The following is a 26617-nucleotide window of genomic DNA, read 5'->3' as shown; positions in this document are numbered from 1 at the left end:
GAATATGATAGTGCACCCATTATTTGGAATAGAGTAAAAGAGGAACAAGCAGGAATTCACGATTTTTCGGCAAGCAATCTCTTCCCTCCCCTCCCATGTTAGCCTGTAGTACATCTCATCCGGTCCCGGCGACTTCTCCAACTTGATCTTTTCAAAAGCTCCAGCACATCCACTTTCTTAATATCCACATGCTCAAGATTTCCTGCTGCAAATCGTCACTAATATCACCAAGATCCTCTTCCATAGGGAATACTGAAGCAAAGTTCCATTGCACTTTCCCATTGTCACACTGGATACGTCCTATTCTTTCACGTCTTATCCTCCTACTCTTTACATACTTGTAGAAAGCCCTGGGGTTTTCCTTAAACCTGCCCGCCAAGAATTTCTCATTACACTTTCTGGCTCTCCTAATTTCCTTCTTAAGCTCATTCCTGTCAGCTTTATAAGCTTCTAGATCTCTAATATTACCTATCTTTCTCAACCTTTTGTAAGCTTTTCTTCTCTTCTTGACTAGATTTATTACAGCCTTTGTACACACGGTTCCTGTACCCTACCATAACATCTCTGTCTTATTGGAATGTACCTCCGTACTTTCCCCTGAGAACATCTGTTTCCAAATTGAGATTTCAGTCTCCTGCCTGATAGGTTCATAATTCCCCTTACTCCAATTAAACGTTTTTCTAACTTGTCTGTTCCTTTCTCTCCAATGCTTGTAAAAGTGATAGAATTATGTTCACTATCTCCAAAAAGCTCTCCCAGTGAGCGATCTGACTCCTGACCAGGTTCATTTCCCAATACCAAATGAAGTGCAGCCTCTCCTGTCATAGGCTTATCTACAAATGGTCAAGAAACCTTCCTGAACACACCTAACAAATTCCACCACATCTAAACCCCTTGCGCTACAGAGGTGGAATATCTAATCTCCCATCACGACATCTTCGTTATTATTACACCTTTCTATGATCTTTTCCCCTATCTTCTCCTCGATATCCCTGTTACTACTGGGCGGCCTATAAATAAGCACCCAGTAAAGTTATTGACTCCTTCCTGTTCCTAATCTACACCCACAGAGACACCGTAGAAAAATCCTCCATGGCGTCCACCTTTTCTGCAGTTGTGTCACTATCTTTAATCAACAGTGCCACGCCCACAGCTCTTTTACCTCCATCCCTGTCCTTTCTGACACATTAAAAACCGGCAGTTGAAGTAACCACTCTTCTCCCTGAGCCATCCAAGTCTCGGTACCGACAACCACATCATACCTCCAAACGAGACAGTGATCACAATCCTATATCCTGTACCATAGCATTGGAGAGGGATAGGAGCAGATAAGTTAGCAAAGCGTTTAATTGGAGTATTGGAAAATATGAGGGTATCAGGCAGGAAGTTGAAAGCATAAATTGGTGATGGGCAATAGACAACAGGTGCAGGAGTAGGCCATTCGGCCCTTCCATCTAGCACCCCCATTCACTGTAATCATGGAGCAATTATTAATCCCCACATGCTCAGGCTTTCCAGTCTGCTGCAAGTCATCACTACTATCACCAAGATGCTCTTCCATAGGGAATACTGAAGCAAAGTATTCATTAAGTACCTCTGCTAATTCAACCGGTTGAATACTCAATTTCCCACTGTCATCCTTGATGGGTCCGATTCTTTTAGTATTATCCTCTTGCTTTTCACATACTTGTAGAATCCTTTGGGAAATTCCTTAATCTGCCGGACAAGGTTTTACATGGCCCTTCTGGCTCTCCTTATTTCCAACTTAAGCTCCTTCCTATTCGCCTTATAATCTTCAAGATCTCTAACATTACTCGCTCTATGAACCCTTCGTAAGCATTTCTTTGTTTCTTGACAGAGATTCTTCACTCTCCGATCACTTCCGACCGAGACAGAAGACTCTTTGGGATCAATATCAGAAGATGAACACGGACTGGTCACAGTATCGTCTAAATGTCCAGGAGTTGCATTGGAACGTTGAATCAAGGATAAACGCGAATTCCCTTCTGGTCATGAGCCAGACCACCTGTCTCAAGAACGCTTACACCCTCAACAAAATCCTCCCTATCCCCGAATTCTTCTGCCAGCTGTTGACCAGCAGGAAAGGTGAGGTAAAATCCCCCATCCCTCGGTCCAAAACTTAAGGACTGAGAAAGAGAGAGAGAAAGAGAGAGAGAGAGAGAGAGAGAGAGAGAGAGAGAGAGAGAGAGAGAGAGAGAGAGAGAGAGAGAGAGAGAGAGAGAGAGAGAGAGAGAGAGAGAGAGAGAGAGAGAGAGAGAGAGAGAGAGAGAGAGATGGAGAGCGAAAGTCTCTGTGTCTGACCCCGGGAGTGTGTGATGGGACGCTCTTAATACAACCCCTATGGAATGTGATGAGGATGGGGGGTGGGAGATGGACTTTCCTCAGCCTTCGTAAAAAGTAGAGACGCTGCAGGGCTTTCTTTGCTATGGAGCTGGTGTTGAGGGATCACGTGAGATTCTCCGTCAGGTGAACAGCAAGAAATTTGGTGCTCTTGACAATCTCTACCGAGGAGCTGTCGATGCTCAGCTGGGAGTGGTCGCTCCGTGCCCTCCTGAAGTCAACAACCATCTCTTTTGATTTGTTCGCATTAAGAGACAGGTTGATTGCTCTGCACCAGTCTGTTAATTGAAGAATATCTTGGGGTTTACCTTTAACCTGCTCGCCAATGCTTTTTCATGTCCCCTTTCTGCTCTTCTCAGCTCCTTCTTAAACTCCTTTCCTGGTACCCTATATTGCTCAATAGAGCCATCTGACCCTTGTTTCCTAAACCTCATGTGTGCTCTTTTCTTCCACCTGACTAGATTTTCCACTTCACTTGTCCCACATGGTTCCTTCACCCTACCATTCTTTATCTTCCTCACCGGGATAAATTTACCCCTAACATCCTGCAAGAGATCCTTAAACATCGACACATTTCCGTAGTACATTTCCCTGCAAAAACATCATCCCAATTCACACCCGCGTTCTAGCCTTAAAGCCTCATAATTTGCCCTTCCCCAATTAAAAAATGTCCTCTCCTCTCTGATTCTATCATTTTCCATGTTAATACTAAAGGCCAGGGAGCAGTAATCACTGTCCCACAGATGCTCACCCACTGACAGTTCTGTGACCTGACCCGCTTCGCTACCTAATACTAGATCTAGTCTGGCATTATCCCTAGTCGGGGCCTGTCAACATACTGTGACAGGAATCCATCCTCGACACACTTCACAAAATCTGTCCCACCTAAACCTTTGGGACTAATCAAGTGTCAATCAATATTCGGGAAGTTAAAATCACCTATGATAACAACCCTGTTATTTTTGCACCTTTCAAAAATCTGCCTCCCAATCTGTTCCTTGGTATCTCTGCTGCTGCCAGGTGTCCTATAGAATACCACCGGACAGTAACAGCTCCTTTCCTGTTCCTGACGTCCAACCATACTGACTCAAAAGAGGATCGTGCTACATTCCCCACCATTTCTGCAGCTGTAATATTATCCTTGACCAGTAATGCCACTCCTCCTCCCCTTTTTCCCTCTCTGTATCCCTTTTAAAGCACTAAAATCCAGGAATATTGGAGAATCCGTTCCTGCCTGGTTTCAGCCAAGTCTCCGTAATAACCAGTACATTATAATTCCATGTAGGTATCCAACCTCTCAGTTTCCCACCTTTGTTCCTGATGCTTCTTGCATTGAACTACACACACTTTAACCCTTTTACCTTACTACCTTTACACCCTTTCTTCTGCTTCTCTTTCCTCAAAGCCTTTCTATATGTTAGATCTGGCTATACTCCATGCACTTCTTTCACTGCTTCTCCTTAGTGAATATCCTTCTCCTCAGTGAATGCCGAAGAAAACTCTCCAAATCTCGGTCTCTCCCCACCCCCCCACCTCTCCCCAAGTCTCCTCACTCTCTGTGTCACAGGCAATTGTGGGGGGAGTATGAGGGAGAAATGAAGTCTTATATTACACCATCCCCCCTTCCACTGGATATCTATCAAGAGTTCTGAGTCTGTTCACACCTCTGCGTGCACAGGCTGGTTGTATGTTTCCAGACCACTTGCTTCAGTGTCTGCAATCTTAACACCCTTTCTCTCGCCACTATTCTCCTCCTCCTATTTCCTCTACCCGCAGCGCACTATCCGCTCACACAAACACACGCCATCTCTGAGAGGCACACTCAATTTGAGTCAACAGGAGTGTTGAAATACTGGGTATTGGTGAGTGGGGAGAACGGAGGAGGGGTTGCGCACTTTTTCTGACTCCATTAGAGTGTGTTGTGATGATGCGGGAGCTGATTCTCTGACCCTAAAAATGTGTACGTACTATGTGGAGGAAGCCTCACTCTGTGACTGACCGCGGGATTGTGTGATGGGACGGTGTGGAGGGAAATTCAATCTGTTTCTGAACCCGGAGCTGGGAGATGGGACGGTGCGGAGGGAGATTCACACTGTGTCTGATCCCGGGACTGTGTGACGGGGCGGTGTGCAGGGAGATTCGCTCTCTATCTGACACTGAGAGTGTGTGATGGGACGGTGCTGAGGGATATTCACTCGGTATCTAACATCGGCAGTGTGTGATCTGACGGGGTAGAGGGAGCTTATCTCTGTGTCTGACACCGGGAGTGTATGGACGGAGCTTGACTCTGTGCGTGTTGAAACAATATGGAGGGAGTTGCACTCTGTGTTTGATCCCGGGGGTGTGTGATGGATCGTTGCGGAGGGAGTGTTACTCAGTGTTTGTTTCAAGGAGTGTGTGATGGGATTGTATGGAGGGATTCTCTCTCTGTGACTCCTGGCCATGGGTCAGTGTATTTCGGCGTTTAAACAGATTGCCATCAGAAATAGGTAGCAAGAAAATGGTGCCTCAAAGTTCTGCTCTAACGGCTGAATCTGAACACCCTCTCTGTGGCCTCCACTCACCTCCACTTCCTTCCTCTTGTCACAGCACACCATTTCTTCTCTATGATTCTTTTTTCATAATATATTTTGCTGAAGGAACGGCACAATATAGAATACACAATGGATTACAATTTTCGTCCATTTTGCTTCTGAGTCTTACCCATAAACAAACCTCCCCTCACCCGCCCTCCCCGAACATACAATGACAGCTAATGTATTTACAATACAACATTTCACAAATACAAGTACGGACATTTCACAGCCATACCCCCACACTACTTCAAGACGAAGTCCCACGCACATTTTCAACATCTCAGATGATCCAGAATACACTCATATTACCATTCATCAACCACCCTTGTGAGGTAAACCATATGCGTGTTAAAAGGGAAGCAACTTCCCAAGTACAATCAAATGCCCTCAACTAGTAGGTAATTCCTTAAGACTCCAAAATACGACAAGGAAGGTCCCCATTTCGAATAGAACTTTCTCACAGAGTGAATTTAATCTTTTCTAATTTCAGAAAAAATAAACACATTACGTCTTCTAACCAAGCAGCAGCAGATGTGTGAGTGGCAGATTTCCAGACCAGCTAGATTCCCCTACGGGCCAAAAGCGATATAAGTGAAATGATATCCGACTGGTTTGCATTTAAACCCAAAACATCATCTGTCACAGCAAATACAGATATAAGCGGCAAGGTCTCAGTGTCACCCCCGAAACCTCACTGATAATTTTGAAAATCAGGCCGAAGGCAAGACCAAAATGCATGCACTAAACCAACTGGAGAGAAGGAACACCCACACACAGCCAGCGTCTGTCCCAGGATATATGTCAGCACGCCTGGCTTCACTTAAATGAACCATGTAAAACTTTAAATTGTATGAGTCCGAGTCTAGCACATAATGACAAGGAATGAACCCTATTCAGTGCTTTTGCCCAATATCCCTCAGCCAGATCGACACCAAGGTCATCCTCCCAGCTAGTCGTAGTTTTGTTTAGATCTTGAACTCCCAAATACATCAGCTGCGAGTATAGTACAGAGATCAGCCCTTTATTATTAAAGCTAAGTGTGAGTTTGTCCCACAGCATAGCAGTTGGTCGTTCAGGAAAAGAGGAAACATTTTGCTTGACAAAGTGGAGAATCTGCAGGTATTGAAAAAAAATATGATGCCGAAGGCCATATTTACTGCACAGGTTATCAAAACTAATTAATATATTATCACTGCACAAATCCTTAATGCGCATAAAACTGTTCAAACCCCATTGTCTAAAAACTGAATCGAGTGTGGAGGAAAGAAATAGATGGCTTCTATGAATAGAACCCAAACCTGAACTGATGTGAACGCATAGTGGCAGCGAAATTGATGAAACATTTTGAGGGTGGAGAGCACGACAGGGTTAGATGTGAATTGAGAGGATTTCAATGGAAATGTTCTATGACCCCTCTCCTAACACCTTGAAATAATGTAGTTGACTTAAGTGCAATAGAAGGAGGCTGAACTGCAATTACAAAAAGATTCCATGATTCTGAATTGGGTGAGAGAGCGGCTCGACGCCCTGGTCCATATACGTACCAATGAAATCGAAGATGTATGTATGGGAAGGTGTTTCTGCACAGTGAGGTCAGGGATTTAGCTATTAAATTAAAGGACAGTATCACCACCCGTCCCAGTGTGCCCAAGACCTAGGAAGATCGTACAGTTCAGCACGTGGCTGAAGCTACGGTGCAGATGGGATTACTTCAGAATTCATTGTGCTTATTCCAAGGAATGTGAAATGTCTACAGAAGAGATGGAAGACGGTTTACACATAAAGTGAAGGGGAGCTGATATCCTAGCGGAAGTTTTCTCAGTACTGTAATTGAGAGTTCTTAGGAGAGTAGTTGAACTCGATTTGCAAGGGGATGGGATTTAGAGTTTGAGAGCAGATAGCGGAGTCGATATGGAGACAGATATTGTTAAGACCTCCGAAAGATGCAAGAATCAAACGGTTGTGCATCAAGCGATTGGTGCCCTGAGCTCCGTATATTTTAATGCAGGAAGTTTCTAAGAAGCGCAGTCGAGCTCAGGGCATGAATCAACACAGTGGATAAGATATTGCAGACATTATTGAGAATGGGGTGTAGGAGGAGCAAGCAGGACAGCACGATATTTCGGGTTTCCCTATATTTAGACGTGAGAAAACGGCAGAATTACAGGAGGAGGGGTGACATTACAGTGCTGAGGCAAATGTCACAGCAAAACACAGTCAGAACAGACAAGACAACTTTTCTAAGTGAGGCTTTATGGATGGAAATACAGAAACATAGAAAACTTATAGCAAAATACAGACCCTTCGGCCCCCAAAGTTGCGCCGAACATGTCCCTACCTTAGAAATTACTAGGCTTACACATAGCTCTCTATTTTTCTAAGCTCCAGGTACTTATACAAAAGTCTCTTACAAGAACTTATTGTATCCGCCTCCACCACCGTTGCCGGCAGCCCATCCCATGCACTCACCAGTCTCTGCGTCTAACGCTTACCCCGACATCTTCTGTGATCCTACTCCCCAGCACCTTAAACCCGTGTCCTCTTGTGGCAAACATTTCAGCCCTGGAAAAAGCCTAATGATTATCCACACTATCAATGCCTCTCATCATTTTATACACCTCTATCAGGTGACCTCTGATCATCCGTCGGAGAAAAGGAGAAAAAGGAGAAGGAGAAAAGGCCGACTTTACTGAACTTATTCTCATCGGGCATGCTCCCCAATCCAGGTAACATCTTTGTAAATCTCCTCTGTAATCTTTCTGTGGCTGCCACATCCTTTCTTCGGTGAGGAGACAACAACTGAGCACCGTACTCCAAGTGGGGTCTGACCACGGTCCTATATAGCTGTAACATTACCTTTCGGCGTCTAAATTTAGTTCCACGATTGATGAAACCCAATACGCCATGCGCCTTCTTAACCACAGAGTCAACCTGCGCAGTTGCTTTGAGCGTCCTATGGACTCGGACCCCAAGATCCCTCTGATCCTCCACACTGCCAAGATTCTTACCATTAATGTCATATTCTGCCATCGTATTTGACCTAGCAAAATGAACCACTTTGGGTTGATATCCATCTGCCACTTCTCAGCCCAATTTTGCATCCTATAAATGTCCCGCAGTAACCTCTGACAGCCGTCCACGCTATCTACAACACCTCCAACCTTTGTGTCAGCAGCAAACTTACTAACCCTACCCTCCATTTCTTCATCCAGGTCATTAAAAAAAAAATCACTAAGAGTTAGGGTCCCAGAACAGATCCCTGAGGCACTCCACTGGTGACCGACTTCCATGCAGAATATGCCACGTCTAAAACCACTCATTGCCTTCTGTGGGCAAGCCAGTTTTGGATGCACAAAACAATGCCTCATTGAATCCCATGCCTCCTTACTTTCTCAATAATCATTGCCTGGGGTAAGTTATCAAATGCCTTGCTGAAATCCATATACACTACATCTACTGCTCTTCCTTCCTCAATGTGTTTAATCACATTCTCATCAAATTCAATCAGGCTCGTACGGCACAACCTGCCCTTGACAAAGCCATGCTGACTATTCCTAGCCATATCATACCTCTCCAAATGTTCATAAATCTTGTCTCTCAGAATCTTCTCCATCAACTTACCAACCACTGAGTTAAGACTCACTGGTCTATAATTTCCTCGGCTATCTCTGCTCCCTTTCTTAAATCAAGGAACAATATTCGCAACTCTCCAATCGTTCGGAAACTCCGTCGTCTCCATTGATGATGCAAATATCATCACAAGAGGCTTAGAAAGCCGATCCCTCGCCTGCCATTGTAGTTTGGGGATAATCTCATCCGGGCCCGGAGACTTATCCAACTTGATGATTTCCAAAATCTCTAGCACATCCAGATCAAAGCCTCTCATCATCTGATACACATTATCAGGTCGTTTCTCATCCTCTGACTCTCCATGGAAAAATGGCCGAATTCAGTTAACCTATTCTCATAAGGCATGCTCCCGAAACCAGGGAACACCGTTGCAAATCTCCTCTGCATCCTTTCCATCGTTTCCACATCCTTCCCTTAGAGAGGCGACCAGATCTGAACAAAGTCCTCCAGGTAGCGCCCTATAAATTAGTAACATTGCCTCTCTGCTTGTAAACTCAGTCTCACGGTTTATGAAGGCCAATACACCGTATGCTTTCTTAACCACAGAGTCAACCTGTGCAGATGCCTTGAGTGTCCTATGGACTCGAACCCAAACATCTCTCTGATCCTCCACACTGCCAAGAGTCTGACCATTAATACCATAATACCATATTCTGTCATCATATTTGACCTACAAATGTAAAAGCCTGACGCTTACCTGAGTTGAATTTCAACTCCCACTTCTCAGCCCAGATTTGCATCCTATGAATGCCCCGCTGTAAGCTCTGACAGACCTAATAATTGGGGGTATCTACAACACCACGAACCTTTGTATCATCCGCAAATTTAAGAACCACAGCTCCAGATCCCGATCCAGATCATTCATGCAATCACGTAGAGTTGAGGTCCAAGAACAGATCGCTGAGGAACTCCACTGTTCACGGGCTCCCATGCAGAATATGACACGACTGTAACCTCTCTTTGCCTTCAGTGGGCAAGCCAATTCTGGATCCACAAAGCAATGTCTCTGTGGGCCACGTGTCTCCTTACACGGGATACATCATCAAATGCTGGGTGAAATCAAAATGCAGTACAACTATTGCGCTACCTTCATCAATTCGTTCAGTCCCATCCTCGAAAAAAAATCAGGCTGGTAAGACACGACCTGCCTTTGACAATTCCATGCTGAGTATTACCAATCATATTATGCCTCTACAAATGTTCATAAATCCTGCCTCTCAGGGACTTCTCCATCAACTTACCAACCACTGCAGTAAGACTCAATGGTCTATAATTTTCTGGTCTATCTCTACTCCCTTTCTTTAATAAGGGAACAACATCCAGAAACCTCCATTCCTCCGGAATCTCTGCCATCTTCATTGATGATACAAACATCATCGCCAGAGGCTCAGCAATCTCCTCCGTCGGTTCGCACAGTAGTCTGGTCTTCCTTTCCCCGCGACTTTTGCAGATTGATGCTTTCTAAATGCTCCAGCATATCATCGTTATTAATATCTACATGCTCAAGCATTTCAGTCCGCTCTGTCATCCTTACAATCGCCAGAATCTTTTATTCAGGTGTATACAGAAGCAAAGTATTCATTATGTACCTCTGCTTTCTCTTCCTGCTCCATACACACTTTTGCACTGTCACACTTGATTCGTCCTAAACTCTCCAGTCTTATCCACTTGTTCTTCTCATACCTACAGGGTGTCCTGCAGTCTACCTTCATCCTGTCCTGCCAGGCCTTCTTATGGCCCATTCTGGCTCTCCTAATTTCTTTCTTAGGCTCCCCCTGTTAGCTTTATAATCTTCTAGATCTCTGTCATCAACTAGTCTTTTGAAACTTTCGTAAGGTCTTCCTTTATTCTTGACTAGATTTACAACAGCCTTTGTACAGCACGGGTCCTGTACCCTACCCGCTTCTCCCTTTCTCATTGGAACATACATAAGCAGAACTGCACGCAAATATCCTTTGAACATTGCCACATTTATTTCGAACATTTTTGAGAGCAATTGATCACAATTGAGCCATAACCACAGTGAATGGCGTTGCTGGCTCGAACGGCCGAATGGCCTACTCCTGCACCTATTTTCTATTGTCAATTTATGCTTCCAACTTTCTGCCTGATAGCCTCATATTTAGTCCTACTCCAATTAAACGCTTTGCTAACTTATCTGTCCCCATCCTTCTCAAATGCTATGATAAAGGAGGTAGTGTGTGATCACTATCTCCTTAGGAGATATGAAGTTGTGGCCATTACAGAGACTTTGATGGCTCAGGGACAGGAACGGTTTCTTCAAGTGCCGGGGTTCAGATGTGTCAGAAAGGACAGGAACGGAGGCAAAAAAGAGCTGTGGGCGTGGCACTGTTGATCAGTGATACTGTCAGGGCTGCAGAAATGGTGGACCCTGTGGGTTTTTTTTTTAATGAGTCTCTGTGGATGCAGGTTAGGAATAGCAAGGGGTCAATAACTTTACCGGGTGTTTTTTTAGACCGCCCAATAGTAACAGGGATATCGAGGAGCAGATTGAGAAACAGATCCTGGAAATGTGTAGCAATAACAGAGATGTCGTGATGGGAGATTTTAATGACAAAAATATCAATCGGCATCTCCTCAGAGCAAGGGGTTTAGATGAGATGGAGTTTGCTAGGTGTGTTCAGGAAGGTTTCTTGCAACAATATGTATATAATCCCACAAAAGGAGGGGTTGCATTCATTTGGTATTGGGAAATAAACCAGGTCAGGTGTCACAATTCTCAGTCGGAGAGATTGTTGGAGATAGTGATCAGAATGCTATCTCATTTACAATAGCAATGGAGAGAGATAAGAACAGACAAGTTAGAAACGCTTTTTGTTGGAGTAAGACGAATTATCAGGCTATCGGATAGGAACCTCCATGCTTAAATTGAAAACAGATGTTCTCAGAGAAAAGACGGCAGAAATGAGGCAAATATTCAGAGGATATTTGCGTGGAATGCTGCATAGGTATGTTCCAACGTGACGAGGAAGTTATGGTAGGGTACAGGGACCGTGGTGTACCAAGGCTGCACTAAATCAAGTCAAAACGAATAGTAAAGGTTACAAAAGTTTGAGAGAGATAGGTGATGTTAGAGATCTGGAAGATTATAAGACTAACAGGAAGGAGTTTAAGAAGGAAATTAGGAGAACCAGACGTAGCCATGAGAAATTCTTGACGGGGAGGAATAAGGAAAACCCCAAGGCTTTCCTCAAGTATGTGAAGAGTAATAGGACCAGATGCGAAAGAATAGTACCGATCAAATGTGTCAAGCGGAAAATGTGTTTGGAACCGGAGGAAATAGCAGAAACTTAATGAATACTTTGCTTCAGTATTCACTATGGAAAAGGATCTGGGTGATAGTATCAATCACTTACAGCATGTTGATATTAAGAAAGAGGGTGAGCTGGAGCTTTTGGAAAGCATCAAGCTGGTAAGTCGCTGGGACCGGATGAGATGTACCCCAGGTTACTGTGGAGGTGAGGGAGGAGATTACTGAGCCCCTGGCGATGATGTTGGCATCATCAAGGGGGACGGAAAAGGTTCCAGGGGATTGGAGGGTTGCGGATGTTGTTCCTTTATTCCACAAATTGTTCGAGATAGCGCAGGGAATTATAGACCAGCGAGTGTTTAGTAAGTGGATGGAGAAGATCCTGAGAGGCAGGGTTTATTAACATTTAGAAAGGTTTAATATGATTGGGCATAGTCAGCATGGTTTTGTCAATGGAAGGCCGTGCCTTTCAAGCCTGATTCAATTTTTTGAGGATGTGACTAAACACATTGACGAAGGAAGAGCAACAGATGTAGTGTATATGAATTTCAGCAAGGAATTTGATAGGGTTTCCCTGGAAGTAATATTGAGAAAGTAAGGAAGCATGGGATCCAAGGAGGAAGGAGAAGTGAATGAATAAGGGAGTTGGATGAGGAAATATGTGGGAAGAGGAGGAAATAAAGCGGTTAAGTTCGGATAAAGAAAGAAGATGTCGAGGAGAGAGGAAGTGGAGAGGGAAGGTGCGTAATAGCGAAGTCGTTGAGGTGGGGCAGGTGAGTGGGGCAGAAGGAGACAGTGCCATGCGAGGATGGGAGGAAGAGAGTGATTGAGGAAAACGAAAGGAAGAGGAAGACTGGGACATGGAAGCAGGAAGGTGTGGTGGGAGAGAATGGGAGGCTCGGAGACTGGATGGGAGGAAGGGTGGAGACGGGAAGGGGAGATGGGCCGAAGGGACGGGGGAAACAGAAAGCATCTGTGGGTGTGTAAGCACATTTGCGTGTCAGGGCTAGAGGAGTATTGGTCGTGGAGAGAAGAAAAAGTGAGGGGCAGATGGGGGAGAGACTGGAATAAGATAATGGGGAAGAGGAGAGTGGCTGAAAAGTGGGAGAGAGGAGGTAGTTAAAAGAGCAAAGGTTGAAGAGGGGAGGAAGATAGGATAGAAAGAGAGAGAGAATGGTGGGAGAGAAAGGGAGAATGAAAAGGGGAGAGTTAGAGGGCCTATGGAGGGCAGGAATTTCGTGGAAAGCTGTTCACCTCACTCGGAGGGAGGGGGTTCACACATCGGTGGGTAATGGGTGGTTCCCCTGCCGCCCTGCTTTCTCGCAGACAGGGAGTCCGTAGCCCCGGTCATGAGCAGAGGCAGGGGCAGCGTCCAATCGGTAAAACAGGAAGAATCTGCCCCGGATATATGAGGCTCTATATGAGTGAGAAAATTCCTCGGACGTTCCCTCCTTCCTCCTTCCTGCCCTCCGTCTCAACTCACCTCCACCAAATCCTTTCCTTTCTCTGTTCCTACTTCGATTCCATATTCCCTCAGTCCTCCCAGAATCCCTCTTCTTTCTCCAGCGCGAACTTCATTCTTCATCTCCTCCTCTCCGCTGCCTTGTTCCATCCTGATCTCACACTCTTACCTCCGTTCACCGACCCTATCTCCCCAATCAGTCTCCAACTCTCCCGCCTTTTTCTCCGTCTCACCCTCTCCGCTCATTTTCCCCATCTCCATCACTCCTTCCGACCTCCTCTGTCCAAATACCCCTTATCACGCTCCCTTCTCCCCAGTCTGTCCATTGTCACTCACCTCTCTATCTCTACCCGACCCACAGTCCTCCCCTCTTTCTTCCCACTCTCATTACTCTTCCCCCAACCACTCTCATTTCTCACGACCACCCTCTGCAATACCCCCGATCTCTCTGTTCCCCGCACTTCCTACCCCTACACTCGGTTACTCAATTAATCAGCTCTTCATCCGGCGTTGGTTGGTACCGGTCTAACCCACTTGTTAACACAGGCTTCCTCTGACAACGGTTGCTTCCCCTATCTGAGCTCAGAGACGCAGAGAATCCTCGGCAGGATGGACCGGAGCGAGAGTTACATGAACGTGAAGTTGGGAAAAGCGGACTCTCGGTCTCCTTGCCGAGGTGAGTGCAGCAGAGACAGGCGACTGATGTGTTCTGCAGCTTATCCTGGTGTGTGTGATCGGACGGGTGGAGGGAGTTTCACATTATGTCTGCCCGGGAGTGTGTGATGAGTGAATGTGGAGTGAATGTGGAGTCACTCTGTGACTGACCCCGGGCGTGTGTGATTGGACGGTGTGGAGGGAACCTCATTCTGTCTCTGACCTTCGCTGTTTTGTCCCCAGCTGAACCTGATGTATTGTACGCGAAAGTTAATTTCAAGACCCCCTCGGCGCCCCGGGTCCGGGCAGATCGAGGTCAGTTTCATTTTTTTTTTATTTCACCCTGTTCAGCTGATACGGCCAATCCTGTCGAGAGATCTCAGGGAAAACGTTCCTAATGATTGCCTGTTTCAGCATAAGACGGAAGGAACGCGTGGGAGAGACGATGGGGGGGGGGGGGGGGGTGGTGTGAACGTTGTGGGAGGGACGGTGCAGAGGGTGCTGTGAGGAGTGAGCAGCCTTGGAGGGGCGGTGTAGAAGGAGCGCCGTGGGATGGTTTGAGGAGAGTGGGCTGTGAGAAGGGTCGGTGAGGAGAGATAGCATGGCATGTGCCATCTGGAGGAAGTGGCGATGAGGACAGAGCGCTGTGGGATGGGGTTGCGGAGATCAGTGAGCGCCGTGTCCGTGTGGTGAGGAAGGTACGCGGTATAAATCCATAACCGCTCTCTCACTTTTCTTAACCCCACTCTCTTTTCCTTTCCAATTCTCCCCCTCCCTCACCTTCTCACGCCCTCGCCGCTCTCTGTCTCTCCCCTCCTTCCTCTCCCCGTTATCCTCACTGTCACTCAATGTCCCGTTCTCTTCGCCCTCTCTCATTATCCCCTCTCCCTCCCGTCTCGCCTCTATCACAGTCACCGTTTCTACCACTCCCCGTCTCCCCCTCGCGCTCTTAAACTCTCTCTTCGCTCCGTCTCATCCTTCCGCGTCCGCCCGTCCCGGTCTTCCAACCTCGCTCTGTCCCTAAATTTGCCCCTCAATCCCGTCACGCGCTCTCCTCTTCTCTGTCCACGCCTCTCTTCCTTTCCCGGGCGCTCTCTCCCCTCGCTCTTCTCTCTCTCTCTCTCAAATTATCTTCTTTTCTCTTCGCCATCTCTCTCCCACTTTCTCCTCCCCTCACTCTCGCTTCTCAATCGCCCTCTTTCACCCTCTCTCACACCTTTCCATGCCCTCTCACTTTTTCCGACTCTCTCCCTGTCTCCTCTATCTCCGCCTCTCTCACCCTTTTCTCTCTCCTCATTCTTTCTCTTACATCTTCCCGCCCATTGCCCTTGTAGTTACCTTCCTCACTCTGCTGATCGCTCTCCTCTGCTGCCTCCTGTTTCTCTCCTATCTCTACCCCTCTCCCTCACTCATATTCTCACCCCTTCTCTCTCCCTCACTTGCCTCCCTCTCTTCTCTCTCTTCCCGACACCCTCCTCTATTCTCTACCGCTCTCAATCTCTTCCTAATCTGCCTGTCCGACTCTCTCCCCCAGGCGGTCTGAACTCCACTTACTCAGAGCTGAACGTTAGGAAAGAGGAAACTCGCATCGATGAGGATGAAGATTCTCCGATTTCCTCGGGACCCGGCGGTCTGCCAACCACTGCACCACCAGGTCAGAGTTCACAGTGATGACGCCATTATGGATTGGTTATGTGTCATATTCCCAAGTTCCCAACTTTCTAATGTATCTGCCTCGACCACTTCCTCTGTCAGCTCGTCCCATAGGCAGACCACAATCTGGGTAATAAAAGGTTGTTAGTCGTCTTCCCAATTGCATCCCTTTCCCCCCTCACCACAGACGTGCGTTCTTGTCCTCGGTTCTCCAAGTCTACGGAAAATATCTGTACGCACTCACCGCCTCTCTAAGGTCACCCTCCAAGGAATAAAGTCCCAACCTGCCCCACATCTAAGTTAGTCCCACGAGTCCGGCAACATCCTCGTTCTGCTCTTTCAGTTTGCTCGACTCACACTCCCTAATCGTCCCACCCTACCCCACCCCACTGTCTCTGCCCCTCTCCTACCGGAATCTCGTCCTCTACTAGGTTCCCGACTCTCCCCAACCACTCTTCTAAAAATCATTCGCCGCCTATGACCTTCTTTCTCAGAAACTCCCCAGTCTTCCCCCTCCGTCCCTCTCTCCTCCCCTGTTCCCTCCCCCTCCCTTCCTTTTTCCCCCTCTCTCGTCCCTGTCTATCTCCTTCAAATCTAACAGGCCCTCCGTCCCTCATCTGTTTCCCTCCACGTTATCGACTCTCACCTCAATCCTGTGCCCTCTGTTTCCCGATACCCCGGACCGGAGGAATGTCTGTGCTCTTTCACCCTGCTTGCGCCCCTCGTAGTTTTATACAACAGAGGTAAGGTCACCCTTGCGCTTCAAGGAATAGTCTCGAACTGTCCGACCACTCTCCATGCCTCACTCCCCCGAGACCAACATCCTCGTAAACTTCCCAGCACCGTGGCCTTTCCTAAATCAGGGCGATCAACACTGAACAAGACCGGCGTCACTGTACATCTACAACGTGACCTCCCGACTCCTGTACCATCACCTTCCAGAGCAGTGTACCATCTGTGACCATGTTAATGTCTAGGTAGATTACATCTGCTCCCCGTACCTGATCAGTCCTTCCGATTCAAATTAGCCAGACTACTCCCTCTGTATCTCAGTCATTCTAATATCTCTCTCCCTCCTCCATCTTCCACCCTCCCTACTCCCCCATTCCTCCCTCTCTCTTTCATCAATCAATTCTTTCTCCATTTCTCCCTACCTTCCTCTCTTCCATCTGCCAGAGTGATCTACCAAATGGGATCCTGTGACTGTACTTGTTAAAGTCATTGTACATTTTAAACTCATTTTACGCACTCACCATTCCCTGTGTGAAAAACTTACTCTTTACATCTCCTTTCTACCTACTTTCAATCAGCTTAAAACTATGCCCTCTCGTGCTAACCATTTCCACCCTGAGGGAAAAGACTACACGATCTACACGATTAATGCCTCTCACCACCTTGTACACCTCTGTCAGGTCACCTCTCATCCTCCGTCGCTCCAAAGAGAAAAGGCGGAGTTCACTCAACCTATTCTCATAAGGCATGCTCCCCAATCCAGGCAACATCCATACAAATCTCCTCTACACTATGTCTATGGTTTCCACGTCCTTCTTGCCGTGAGAAACAAAGGAACATAGAAAAACAAGAGCTCAAAGTTGAGCTGAACATGTCCCTGCTTTACTAGGCTTACCGATAGCCCTATATTTTTTCTAAGTTCCAAGCACCTATCCAAAAGACTCTTAAAAGCCTCTAGCGTATCCGCTTCCACCACCATTCCCGGTAGCCCATTCCATCACTCACCTCTCTCTGCTTAACTTAAAAAACTTAACCCTGACATATCTCTCTGTATCTGCTCACCAGCACCTTAAACCCGTGTCCTCTTGTGTCAATCATTTCATCCCGGGCAAAAAAACAAACAAACAAACTTCTAACTTTCCACACGATCAATGCCTCTCATCACCTTATACACCTCTATTTGGTCACCTCTCAACCTCTGTCGCTCCAAGGAGAAAAGGCCGACTTCACTCAACCGATTCGAAGAAAACACGCTCCCAATCCAGGAAACCTCCTTGTAACTATCCTCACACTAGGGAGATTCCTACAATAGTTGGGAAAGTAAAATCTCATAACAAAACCCTGTTGTTATTACTCCTTTCCAGAATCTGTCTCCCACTCTGCTCCTCGATGTCCCTGTTACTATTGAATGGACTGAGAAAAATCACCCAGTAGAGTTATTGACCTCTGCTTATTCCTAACTTACACCCACAGAGACTCCGTCGACAACCCTTCCATGTCGTCCACCTTTTATGCAGACGTCACAATATCCATGATCAACAGTGCCACGCCCTCACCTTGTTTCCTTCCTCCCAATCCTTTCTGGAACATCTAAGGCCCGGCATCTGAAGTTGCCATTCCTGATCCCGAGCCACCCAAATTTCTGTAATGGCCACAACATCATAGCTCCAAGTGCTAATCCACGCTCTAAGCTCATCCGCTTTATTCATGATACTGTTCCAATTAAAATAGACATATTTCAAACCATAGGGCAGAGCGCGATCCTTCTCTATCACCTGTCTATGCTTCGTTTCGCACTGTCTCCAAGCTTTCTCTATTTGTGAGCCAACCTCCCTTTCCTCTGTCACTACAGTTCGGTTCCAAACCCCCAGCAATTCCAGTTTAAACTTTCCCCAGTAGCTTTAGATAACCTTCCCGCCAGGATATTGGTCCTCTTCGGATTCAATTTCAACACATCCTTTTTGTGCAGGTCACTCCTGCACCAGAGGAGGTCCTAATGATCCAGAAACCTGAACCCCTCCCCACTGTCCCAATCCCTCAGCCACACATTTATACTCTATTGTATACTCATTCTATTATTTTCCTTACCGTCACGTGGCACAGGCATTAACTCCGAGAATACTACCTTTGAGTTTCGGCTTCTCAACTGTTTTCCTAACTCCCTGTAGTATCTTTTTAGGACCTCCGTCCTTTTCCTACCCATGTCGTTGGTGTCAATATGTACCACGATCTGTGGCTCTTCTCCTTCCCACAACAAGATATCGTGGACGTGATCAGAAATATCCCGGACACTGGCACCTGGGAGGCAAACTACCGTTCGCGTTTCTTTCTGCGTCTATCCGACCCCCCACCTACAGAGTCCCCTATCGCTGCTGCATTCCTCTTCCTTTCCCTACACCCCGAGCCACGGGACCAGACTCTGTTACAGAGGCGAGAAATGTGTTGCTTCCTCCAGGTAGCCGTCCCCACCCAACAGTAATCAGGCAGGAATACTTATTGTTAGTGGGCACAGCCCCTGGGGTACTCTCTAATACCTGCTTCTTGCCCTTCCCTCTCTTGATGTCAGTAGGGTTAGTAGGTTTGCCGATGATACGAAGATAGTTGGTGTTGTGGGCAGCGTTGACGACTGACAGATAATTCAGTCTGGAAAAGTTTCAGATAGGGTTTGAGGAACTGGCAGGTGGAGTTTAACACTGACGGACGTTAAATGATGCGCCTTGGTAGGTCAAATGAAGAGATAGCACCCTATCAAAGACACGATTCTAAACAGTGTTGATGAGCAGAGGATCCTGGGGTCCATGTTCACAGCTCCCTGAACGTGGCTGCACAGTTTGATGGGATGGTTAAGAAGTCCTGTGGCATTCATCCCTTTAATAGTCGGGGCAAATATCAAGGAGCTATGTTGCAACTTTATAAATACCACTAGCTAGGCTGAATCAGGCGTATTGTATACAGTTCTGGTCTCCCCATTATCGGAAGGATGTCAGGGCGTTGGGGAGCCTCCGGACAGGTTTAACAGGACTCTGCCGGGATTCGGTGGCATGTGTTACAACGAGAGGTCGGACACCTGGGTCGCTTCCTCTGGAGTGGAGGAGGCTCAGGGGAGATCTGACTGATCTCTGGAGTCCGTCAGACACCTGTCAGCCTTTTCCAAGTCAAGAAATTTGGGCTCTCGGTGATGACGGCTGAAAGTAAATGAGATTTAGAGACGGTGCGGTGATCGTGGTAGAAGGAGAGAGCGCGAATGGTGGGTGGGTGGGAGCAACAGTGGGGGTCACGGCTGAATTCACACACACGCTGAATGTTCACTCCACAGGTCCACATACAGAGCAGCCGAAGGATAAAATCAGTAATAAACCGTACCGTAAGATCTGCCTACTCTGCCTAGTTACATCCGTCATCATCGCGATGGTTGCCGGGCTCTCGATCTATGGTGAGTCGAACGGGCTCCGGATGGAGCCAGAACGTAAACTAACAGAGTGGAATGAGAGTTAGCGTAAAACCTCACAGTGATGCCGACACGCACCTCAACGTGACACCGACACACCCCTTAACCGTGATAGTAACACGACCTGTACCGTAACATAATCCAGTCTCATAGTGAATCAGACATGCCATTCACAATAACGCCAACAATACCTTCACCGTCGCGCTGACACACCTCTGTACGCGACACAGATACACTCCCAACCACGACACGAACACAACCCTTACCGTGACACAGACATGACACTCACAGTGACAGCAACGCACCCCTCACTGTAACATCGACATGCCCCTGACCCTGTGACTGATACACTCCTCAAGGCGACACCGGAACACACCTCAGAGAGACACCGACACGCCCTTGAAAGTGACACTGTGTCACCACTCTCAACATGAACCGTACCGTACCGTGACAACGACACACCACTTACCGTGGCCGCGCGGCACCGTGACAATGTCTCACACGTCACTGTTAAAGCTAAACGTCGTTCTCCATCTCTCTCAGTATTACAGAATCGTCAGTCTCAAATCACCTGCGACCAAAACTACCAGATATTTTGCCAATTACTGACCAGTAACAGAGGTGAGGTAACAACGGCCTCCTACCTGTCACGGCTTCACAGGGTGGAGACAGAGAGAGAGAGAGAGAGAGAGAGAGAGAGAGAGAGAGAGAGAGGAGAGAGAGAGAGAGAGAGAGAGAGAGAGAGAGAGAGAGAGAGAGAGAGAGAGAGAGAGAGAGAGAGAGAGAGTTTCATTCTGTGTCTGATTCCAGGAGTATGTGATTGGACTGTGCGGAGGGACATTCACTCTATGTCTGACGCGGGGGGTGTGTGATGGGACGGTATGGAGGAAGATTCAGTCTGTATTTGACCCCGGGAGAATGTGATGGGACGGTGTGGTGGGAGAATCACTCTGTGTCTGACCCCGGGAGTGTGTGATGGGACGCTGTCTCAACTCGGATGTGCGTGACGCGACGCGGCGGAGATAACTTGACCCTGAGTCTGAGACTGATTGAGCGATTAGATCGCGCAGCGTGGGCTTCACTCTGAGTTTGACATAGTCTGGTTGAGACAGCATGGACGAAGCGAGCGTCGCTCTGTGATTGAACTCTTGTATGAGTAACCTGAGAGTGGAAAGTGAGCTTCGCACAGTGCTGACCATCGGAGTTTGTCATGAAACGGTGTGGAGGGAGAGTCACTCTGCGTCTGACCGGAGGAGTGTGTGATGGGACGTTGTGCTGGGAGATTCACTTCTCTTGTTCCTGATTTCCAGAGCAAGAGTGTTCCCAGGATTGGATCAGAAATGAAGAGAGGTGTTATTTAATATCCACGTTGGAAACATCTTACGACGAAGCGAAGAAATATTGTTCGAGCATTGATGCAATGCTGCTGGAAATAAATTCAGAAGAACAGAAGGTACGTGTCACACTGAGAAAAACGATTTCCGCAACAATCATAAACTCAGGGCAGTCATGATTATGTTCAAAGTTAGTTAATACCATAGAGGGGCAGCTGAATCTCACTCCAAGCCTTCCCGTCACATAATCCCGCGGTCAGAAACAGAGTGAATCTCTCTCCACACCGTCCCATCACACACTCCCGGGGTCAGAAACAGAGTGAATTTCCCTCCGCACCGTCCCATCACACACTCCCGGGGTGAGACACAGAGTGAATCTCCCTCCTCACCGTCCCATCACACACTCCCGGGGTCAGAAAGAGAGTGAATTTCCCTTCACACCTTCCCATCACACACTTCCGGGGTCAGAAAGAGAGTGAATTTCCCTTCACACCGTCCCATCACACACTCCCGGGGTCAGACATAGAGTGAATCTTCCTCCACACCGTCCCATCACACACTCCCGGGGTCAGACACAGAGTGAAACTCCCTCCACACCGACCCATCAGACACTCCCGGGGTCAGAAAGAGAGTGAATGTCCCTAAACACCGTTCCATCACACACTCCCGGCTTCAGACACAGAGTGAATAACCCTTCACACCGTCCCATCACACACTCCCGGGGTCAGACACAGAGTGAGTCTCCCTGCACACCGTCCCATCACACCCTCCCGGGGTGAGACACAGAGTGAATCTCCCTCCACACCGCCCCATCACACAGTCCCGGGGTCAGACACAGAGTGAATCTCACTCCACACCGTCCTATCACACACTCCCGGGGTCAGACACAGAGTGAATCTCACTCACACTCCCTGTCTCTGCCAAAGTGATGCTCCTTCTTTCTGAAGACCAACATACATGACACTCTCAGGTTCCGGCATTGAGAGAGTCTCCTTCTTACCATTAATTAAAGAATTTAATTTCGCAGAATGTTGTTTCCAAATCTCTCGTCGATCCATTCAGAACATACTGGATTGGAAAATGCGAAAACGGGTGAGATTCGGATTCTTTCTGTATTGTGACTTGTGACCAGGTCAGGATGATTAATTTGGAGACATACCATGGCTTGGGAAGTGAGGGGATCACGATCGTAGATTAGATTCTGACACGGCTGTTGGGGAGAGTGTGAGGCAGTCGCATCTTTTTGGAGAGTGATACCATCTGTAGTGAGAAAGTGGGTCATGGGGGTTAGTTTGGATACCGGACACGGGGCTTTGTGGAAAGTGCGATGCAATGGGATTAGTTTGGTGACGGTCTTGGGTGTCCTCCTGGAGCTGTTTTGACGCTGTTTAAATTGTTCAACCTTCTTTGATAGGAAAGCGGCTTCTAGTCTTATGCACAGGGATGACACTGGAAGGTCCGCCTGCGGTAACTGCAACTCGTACGAATGGAATACCAATTGCCAATATCAACACCGTTTTATCTGCGAGAAGTCTGCACATTGGTTCACGGATATTCCTGAAAAGATCCTGGATCTCTGTCAGCAGCCCCTAGAACCAAATTGAATCACATTACAATCCGTTTTCCTCCCCAGTCTATCTTCCCCTCTCTTATCCACCTCATCCTCACATTCCATCTTCATCCACTCTGTCCCCCCAACCACTCTCACTACTCGTGACCTCTTCCACCAACACTCTCCTGTTCCTCTTTCCCCATCGATCTCTTTCCTTCTCGTCATCTTTCGCACTCTTCATCCCTCCCTGCACCGTTCTCCACACCTCCTTCTCTGTTGTCTCACTCACTCCTCTCCACCCACTCTCACCTCACTCCTGTCCACTCTGCTTCACAGATACCCCACCCTGGGTTAAAAGACTGTGCGCATTCACTCTATCTATGCCCCCCGGGGTTTTATACACACCTCTATAATGTCACCCGTCCTCCCCACAGAATAAACTCTTCACGCCAGCCCGGTCTCCACAGCTCAGCCACTCGAATCCTGGCAACATCCTCGTAAATCTCCCTCTGCACCCTTTCCAGCTCATCTTTCCTACAGCAGGGAGACCAGAACCGAACACAGTCCTCCAAGTGTGGCCTCACCGATGTCTTGTACAACTGCAATGTGACCTCCCGACTCCTGTACTCAGTGAAGACCAGCGTGCCACATGTCCTGTCTATCTGTATCGCGTGCTGGCCACCGGAATCACCATCTTATTTATTGTCTGTGACTTATACCACCTGAGAGTTGATCATTTTTACAATCAGTACTGCGCAAAGATGTAAATTTAATGTAAGTTCCAAAAATTAATCAATACAGGAAATAGGGGAATATCGAGTGTGCTCATGGGTTCGGGAAGCGTTAAGGAATCTGATGGTGGAAGGGAAGTAACTTGTTTCAAATGGTTAAGTGCGGGTCGCCAGGCTCCTGTACCTCCTCTCCGATGGTACGAATGATGACAGTGCATTTCCCGGGTGGTGATAGTCCTCAGTAATGGATTACTTCTCGCAATTTGCATGACCATACACTTCCAGGCACTGTATTCCATCTGCCAGTGCTTTGCCCATTTTTCCTCTCTGTATAAGACCTGCAGCCTCTCTGCTACTTCAACACTACCTGTAGATCGGAAATGTTATGACCGATCTGCACGGAATGTGGTTTCACGATGAGGATGTTAAATATTATTTTGCAGAGGGAGCTGTAACGGTTCAGAATGTGGAGCTTGTTTGCTGAGAACTGAGGAAATGACTGTGCTGAACGCTGAGCTGTTGCCAATAAACCGCAGCTTGAATTATCATTGCTATTGTCCAGATGGTCCAAGGCCCAGAGCAGAACAAGTCAGATGGTGATCCTTGTGGGTATCAATGCCATGAATAGGACGCATGAGGAGGGAGTACAGCGAGTTAGGTTCTGAGTTAATGGGCGGGATGTCCGGGGTATTCATCTCAGGATTGCTGCTTGTGCCGCGTGCTAGTGAGCCCAGAACCAGGAAAACTGTACAGTTGACAGTCATCGGTTTGAACCAGTTGCAGAGGGATGGGAGCCAGATTGCCAGAACAGATTATGGAGAATTTGTGGAGGCAGATGGTTGTAACACCTCAGACGATGTTCGGAATCATATGGTTGAACACAGTGTAACGCGTGTCCTGAGCAGCATAGATTCCAATGTAAAAAAAAAAACATGTAGGGAAGCCGATAATAGTGCTGGCGATGAGGTAACTGGTTTACGAACAGAGGCAGTGAGTGGTAAGGAGAGACTATTGATTGGTGGAAATGGCAGTTAATCGGATGAGCTGCAACGTATAAGGTGGACAATATCGAAAAGGAAGAATACAGGTCAGAAGGTGTTGAAATTGAATGCACACTCTAACTAAAACACAACGATGAACTTGCAGCACGGTTGCAGATTGGCAGGTCTGATGTTACAGGCATCACTGAATCATGGCTGAAAGATTGTAGCTGGAAACTTGATGCCCAAGGATACACGTTCTGCCGAAGACACAGCCGGGAATGCAGAGAGGGCGTCTGAGCTCTGTTGGTAAAAATGGAATTATGTCGTAAGAAAGAGATGTCATCCAAGCAGCAGACACAGTGCTGGAAGAATTCAGCAGGCCAGATAACATCTATGGGAAAGAATACAGACGACGTTTCGGGCCAAGTCCATTCATCAGTAACCGAGGGTCTCTAGGTGTTGGATCATTGAGGGTAGGGACACGGAAATGCTCGGGTAAAAATATCTGATCAGAATTGTATACAGACACACAAACAGTGGTAAGGAAATGGCCTCCAAAGCATAACGGGACGCAGAAAGCACATGCCAAAAGGGCAACGTTGCAATCGACATGGGGGAACTACGATATGTAGGTTAATTGGGAAAGTCAGGTTGGTGCCGGATGGCAGGAGGGGTATTTCCAGACTGCGGACGATTTGGCTTTTCAGAGCAGCCCGTGGTTGAACCCAACTGGGGATCAGCTATTCTGGACTGGATGTTTATCTGATTAGAGAGTTTCAGGTAGAAGGACCCTCAGGGTCAAGTTGCTCCCTTTCTAATGACATTTCAAATATTTCCGTCAGAGCCCCTGCTATACCTACACTAACATCCCTCAATGTCCCAGGGAATATCCTGTCAGGACTTGGAGACTCATCCACTTTTATATTCTTTAAAAGCGCCAGTACTTCTTCTTTAATCATCATAGTTTCCATAACTACCCTACTTGTTTCCCTTACCTTACACAATTCAATATCCTACTCCTTAGTAAATGCCGGAGAAAAGAAATTGATCAATTTCTCCCGCATCTCTTTTGGCTCCACACACAGCTGTCCAATCTGATTCTCTAACGGACCAATTTTAACACTCACTATCCTTTTGCTATTAATATAACCGTAGAACCCCTTTGGATTTATTTTCACCTGACTTGCTATAGCAACCTCGTATCATCTTTTAGCTTTACTAATTTCTTCATTAAGATTCTATTTACATTCTTTATATTCCTAGAGCACCTCATCTACTCCATGCTGCCTATATCTATAGTACATCTCTCCCCTTTTCCGAATCAATTTTCCAATATCCCTGTAAAACCATGGTTCTCACAAACTTTTAACCTTTCATTTCAACCTGACAGGAACATAAAGATTCTGTACCCTCAAAATGTCACCTTTAAATGACCGCCATTTCTCTATTACATTCATCTCATAAAACAAATTGTCCCAATCCACTACTTCTAAATCCTTTCGCATCGCCTCAAAGTTAACCTTTCTCCAATCAAAAATCTCAACCCTGGGTCCAGTCCTATCCTTTTCCATAATTATTTTGTAACTAATGGCATTCTGATCACTGGACCCGAAGTGCCCCCCAACACATACCTTCGTCACTGGACCTATCTCCTTCCCTAACAGGAGATCCAACACTGCCCCTTCTCTAGTTGGTACCTCTATGTATTGCTGCAAAAATCTATCCTGCACGCATTTTAAATTCTCTAAACCTTTTACAGAATGGACTGTCCAGTCTATGTGTGGAAAATTAAAATCTCTCATAATCACAATCTTGTGCTTACAACAAATATCTGTTATCTACTTAAATATTTGCTCCTCCAATTCTCGCTCCCCATTAGGTGGTCTATAATACACCCCTATAAGTGTTACTACACGTCCCATTCCTCAGTTCCACCCAAATAGCCGCTCTAGCCGAGCCATCTAATCTACCCTGCCAAAGCACCGCTGTAATATTTTCTCTGACAAGCAATGCAACACCTCCCCTTCTTGCCCCTCCGATTCTATCACACCTGAAGCAACAAAATCCAGGTATATTTAGTAGCCAATCACACCCCTCCTGTACCGATGTTTCACTATTAGCTAAAACATCATATTTCGAGGTATCAATCCATGCTCTAAGCTCATCCACCTTTGTTACAATGCTCCTAGCATTAAAATAGATGCATTTAAGAAAATCTCTACCTCTTACT

At 46.9% G+C, this 26617-nt stretch overlaps 2 protein-coding genes across 2 annotated transcripts in view; both read left to right on the top strand.

Annotated features, from left to right (window-relative positions):
* The window catches only part of LOC140721949 (uncharacterized), a 60181-nt gene that overhangs the window by 12643 nt on the left and 20921 nt on the right, over positions 1-26617 (top strand). Inside the window, exon 3 of the mRNA XM_073036774.1 lies at positions 1859-2106. Coding sequence (XP_072892875.1) covers positions 1859-2106 — 248 coding nt within the window. The remainder of the gene's footprint in view (positions 1-1858; positions 2107-26617) is intronic.
* Positions 12498-22996, top strand: LOC140721938 (uncharacterized). The gene is made up of 9 exons (XM_073036760.1): positions 12498-12611; positions 13847-13976; positions 14198-14269; positions 15489-15608; positions 19656-19772; positions 20331-20408; positions 21098-21240; positions 22149-22213; positions 22536-22996. Exons 1-9 carry the CDS (start codon positions 12498-12500, stop codon positions 22723-22725), a joined length of 1029 nt encoding a protein of 342 aa, XP_072892861.1. The 3' UTR covers positions 22726-22996.

The sequence above is a fragment of the Hemitrygon akajei genome, unplaced genomic scaffold (genome assembly GCF_048418815.1).
Source record: "Hemitrygon akajei unplaced genomic scaffold, sHemAka1.3 Scf000065, whole genome shotgun sequence".
In the NCBI taxonomy this organism is placed as follows: domain Eukaryota; kingdom Metazoa; phylum Chordata; class Chondrichthyes; order Myliobatiformes; family Dasyatidae; genus Hemitrygon; species Hemitrygon akajei.
Note: the sequence above shows the minus strand (reverse complement) of the source record. Positions and strands in the feature narration are given on the sequence as shown.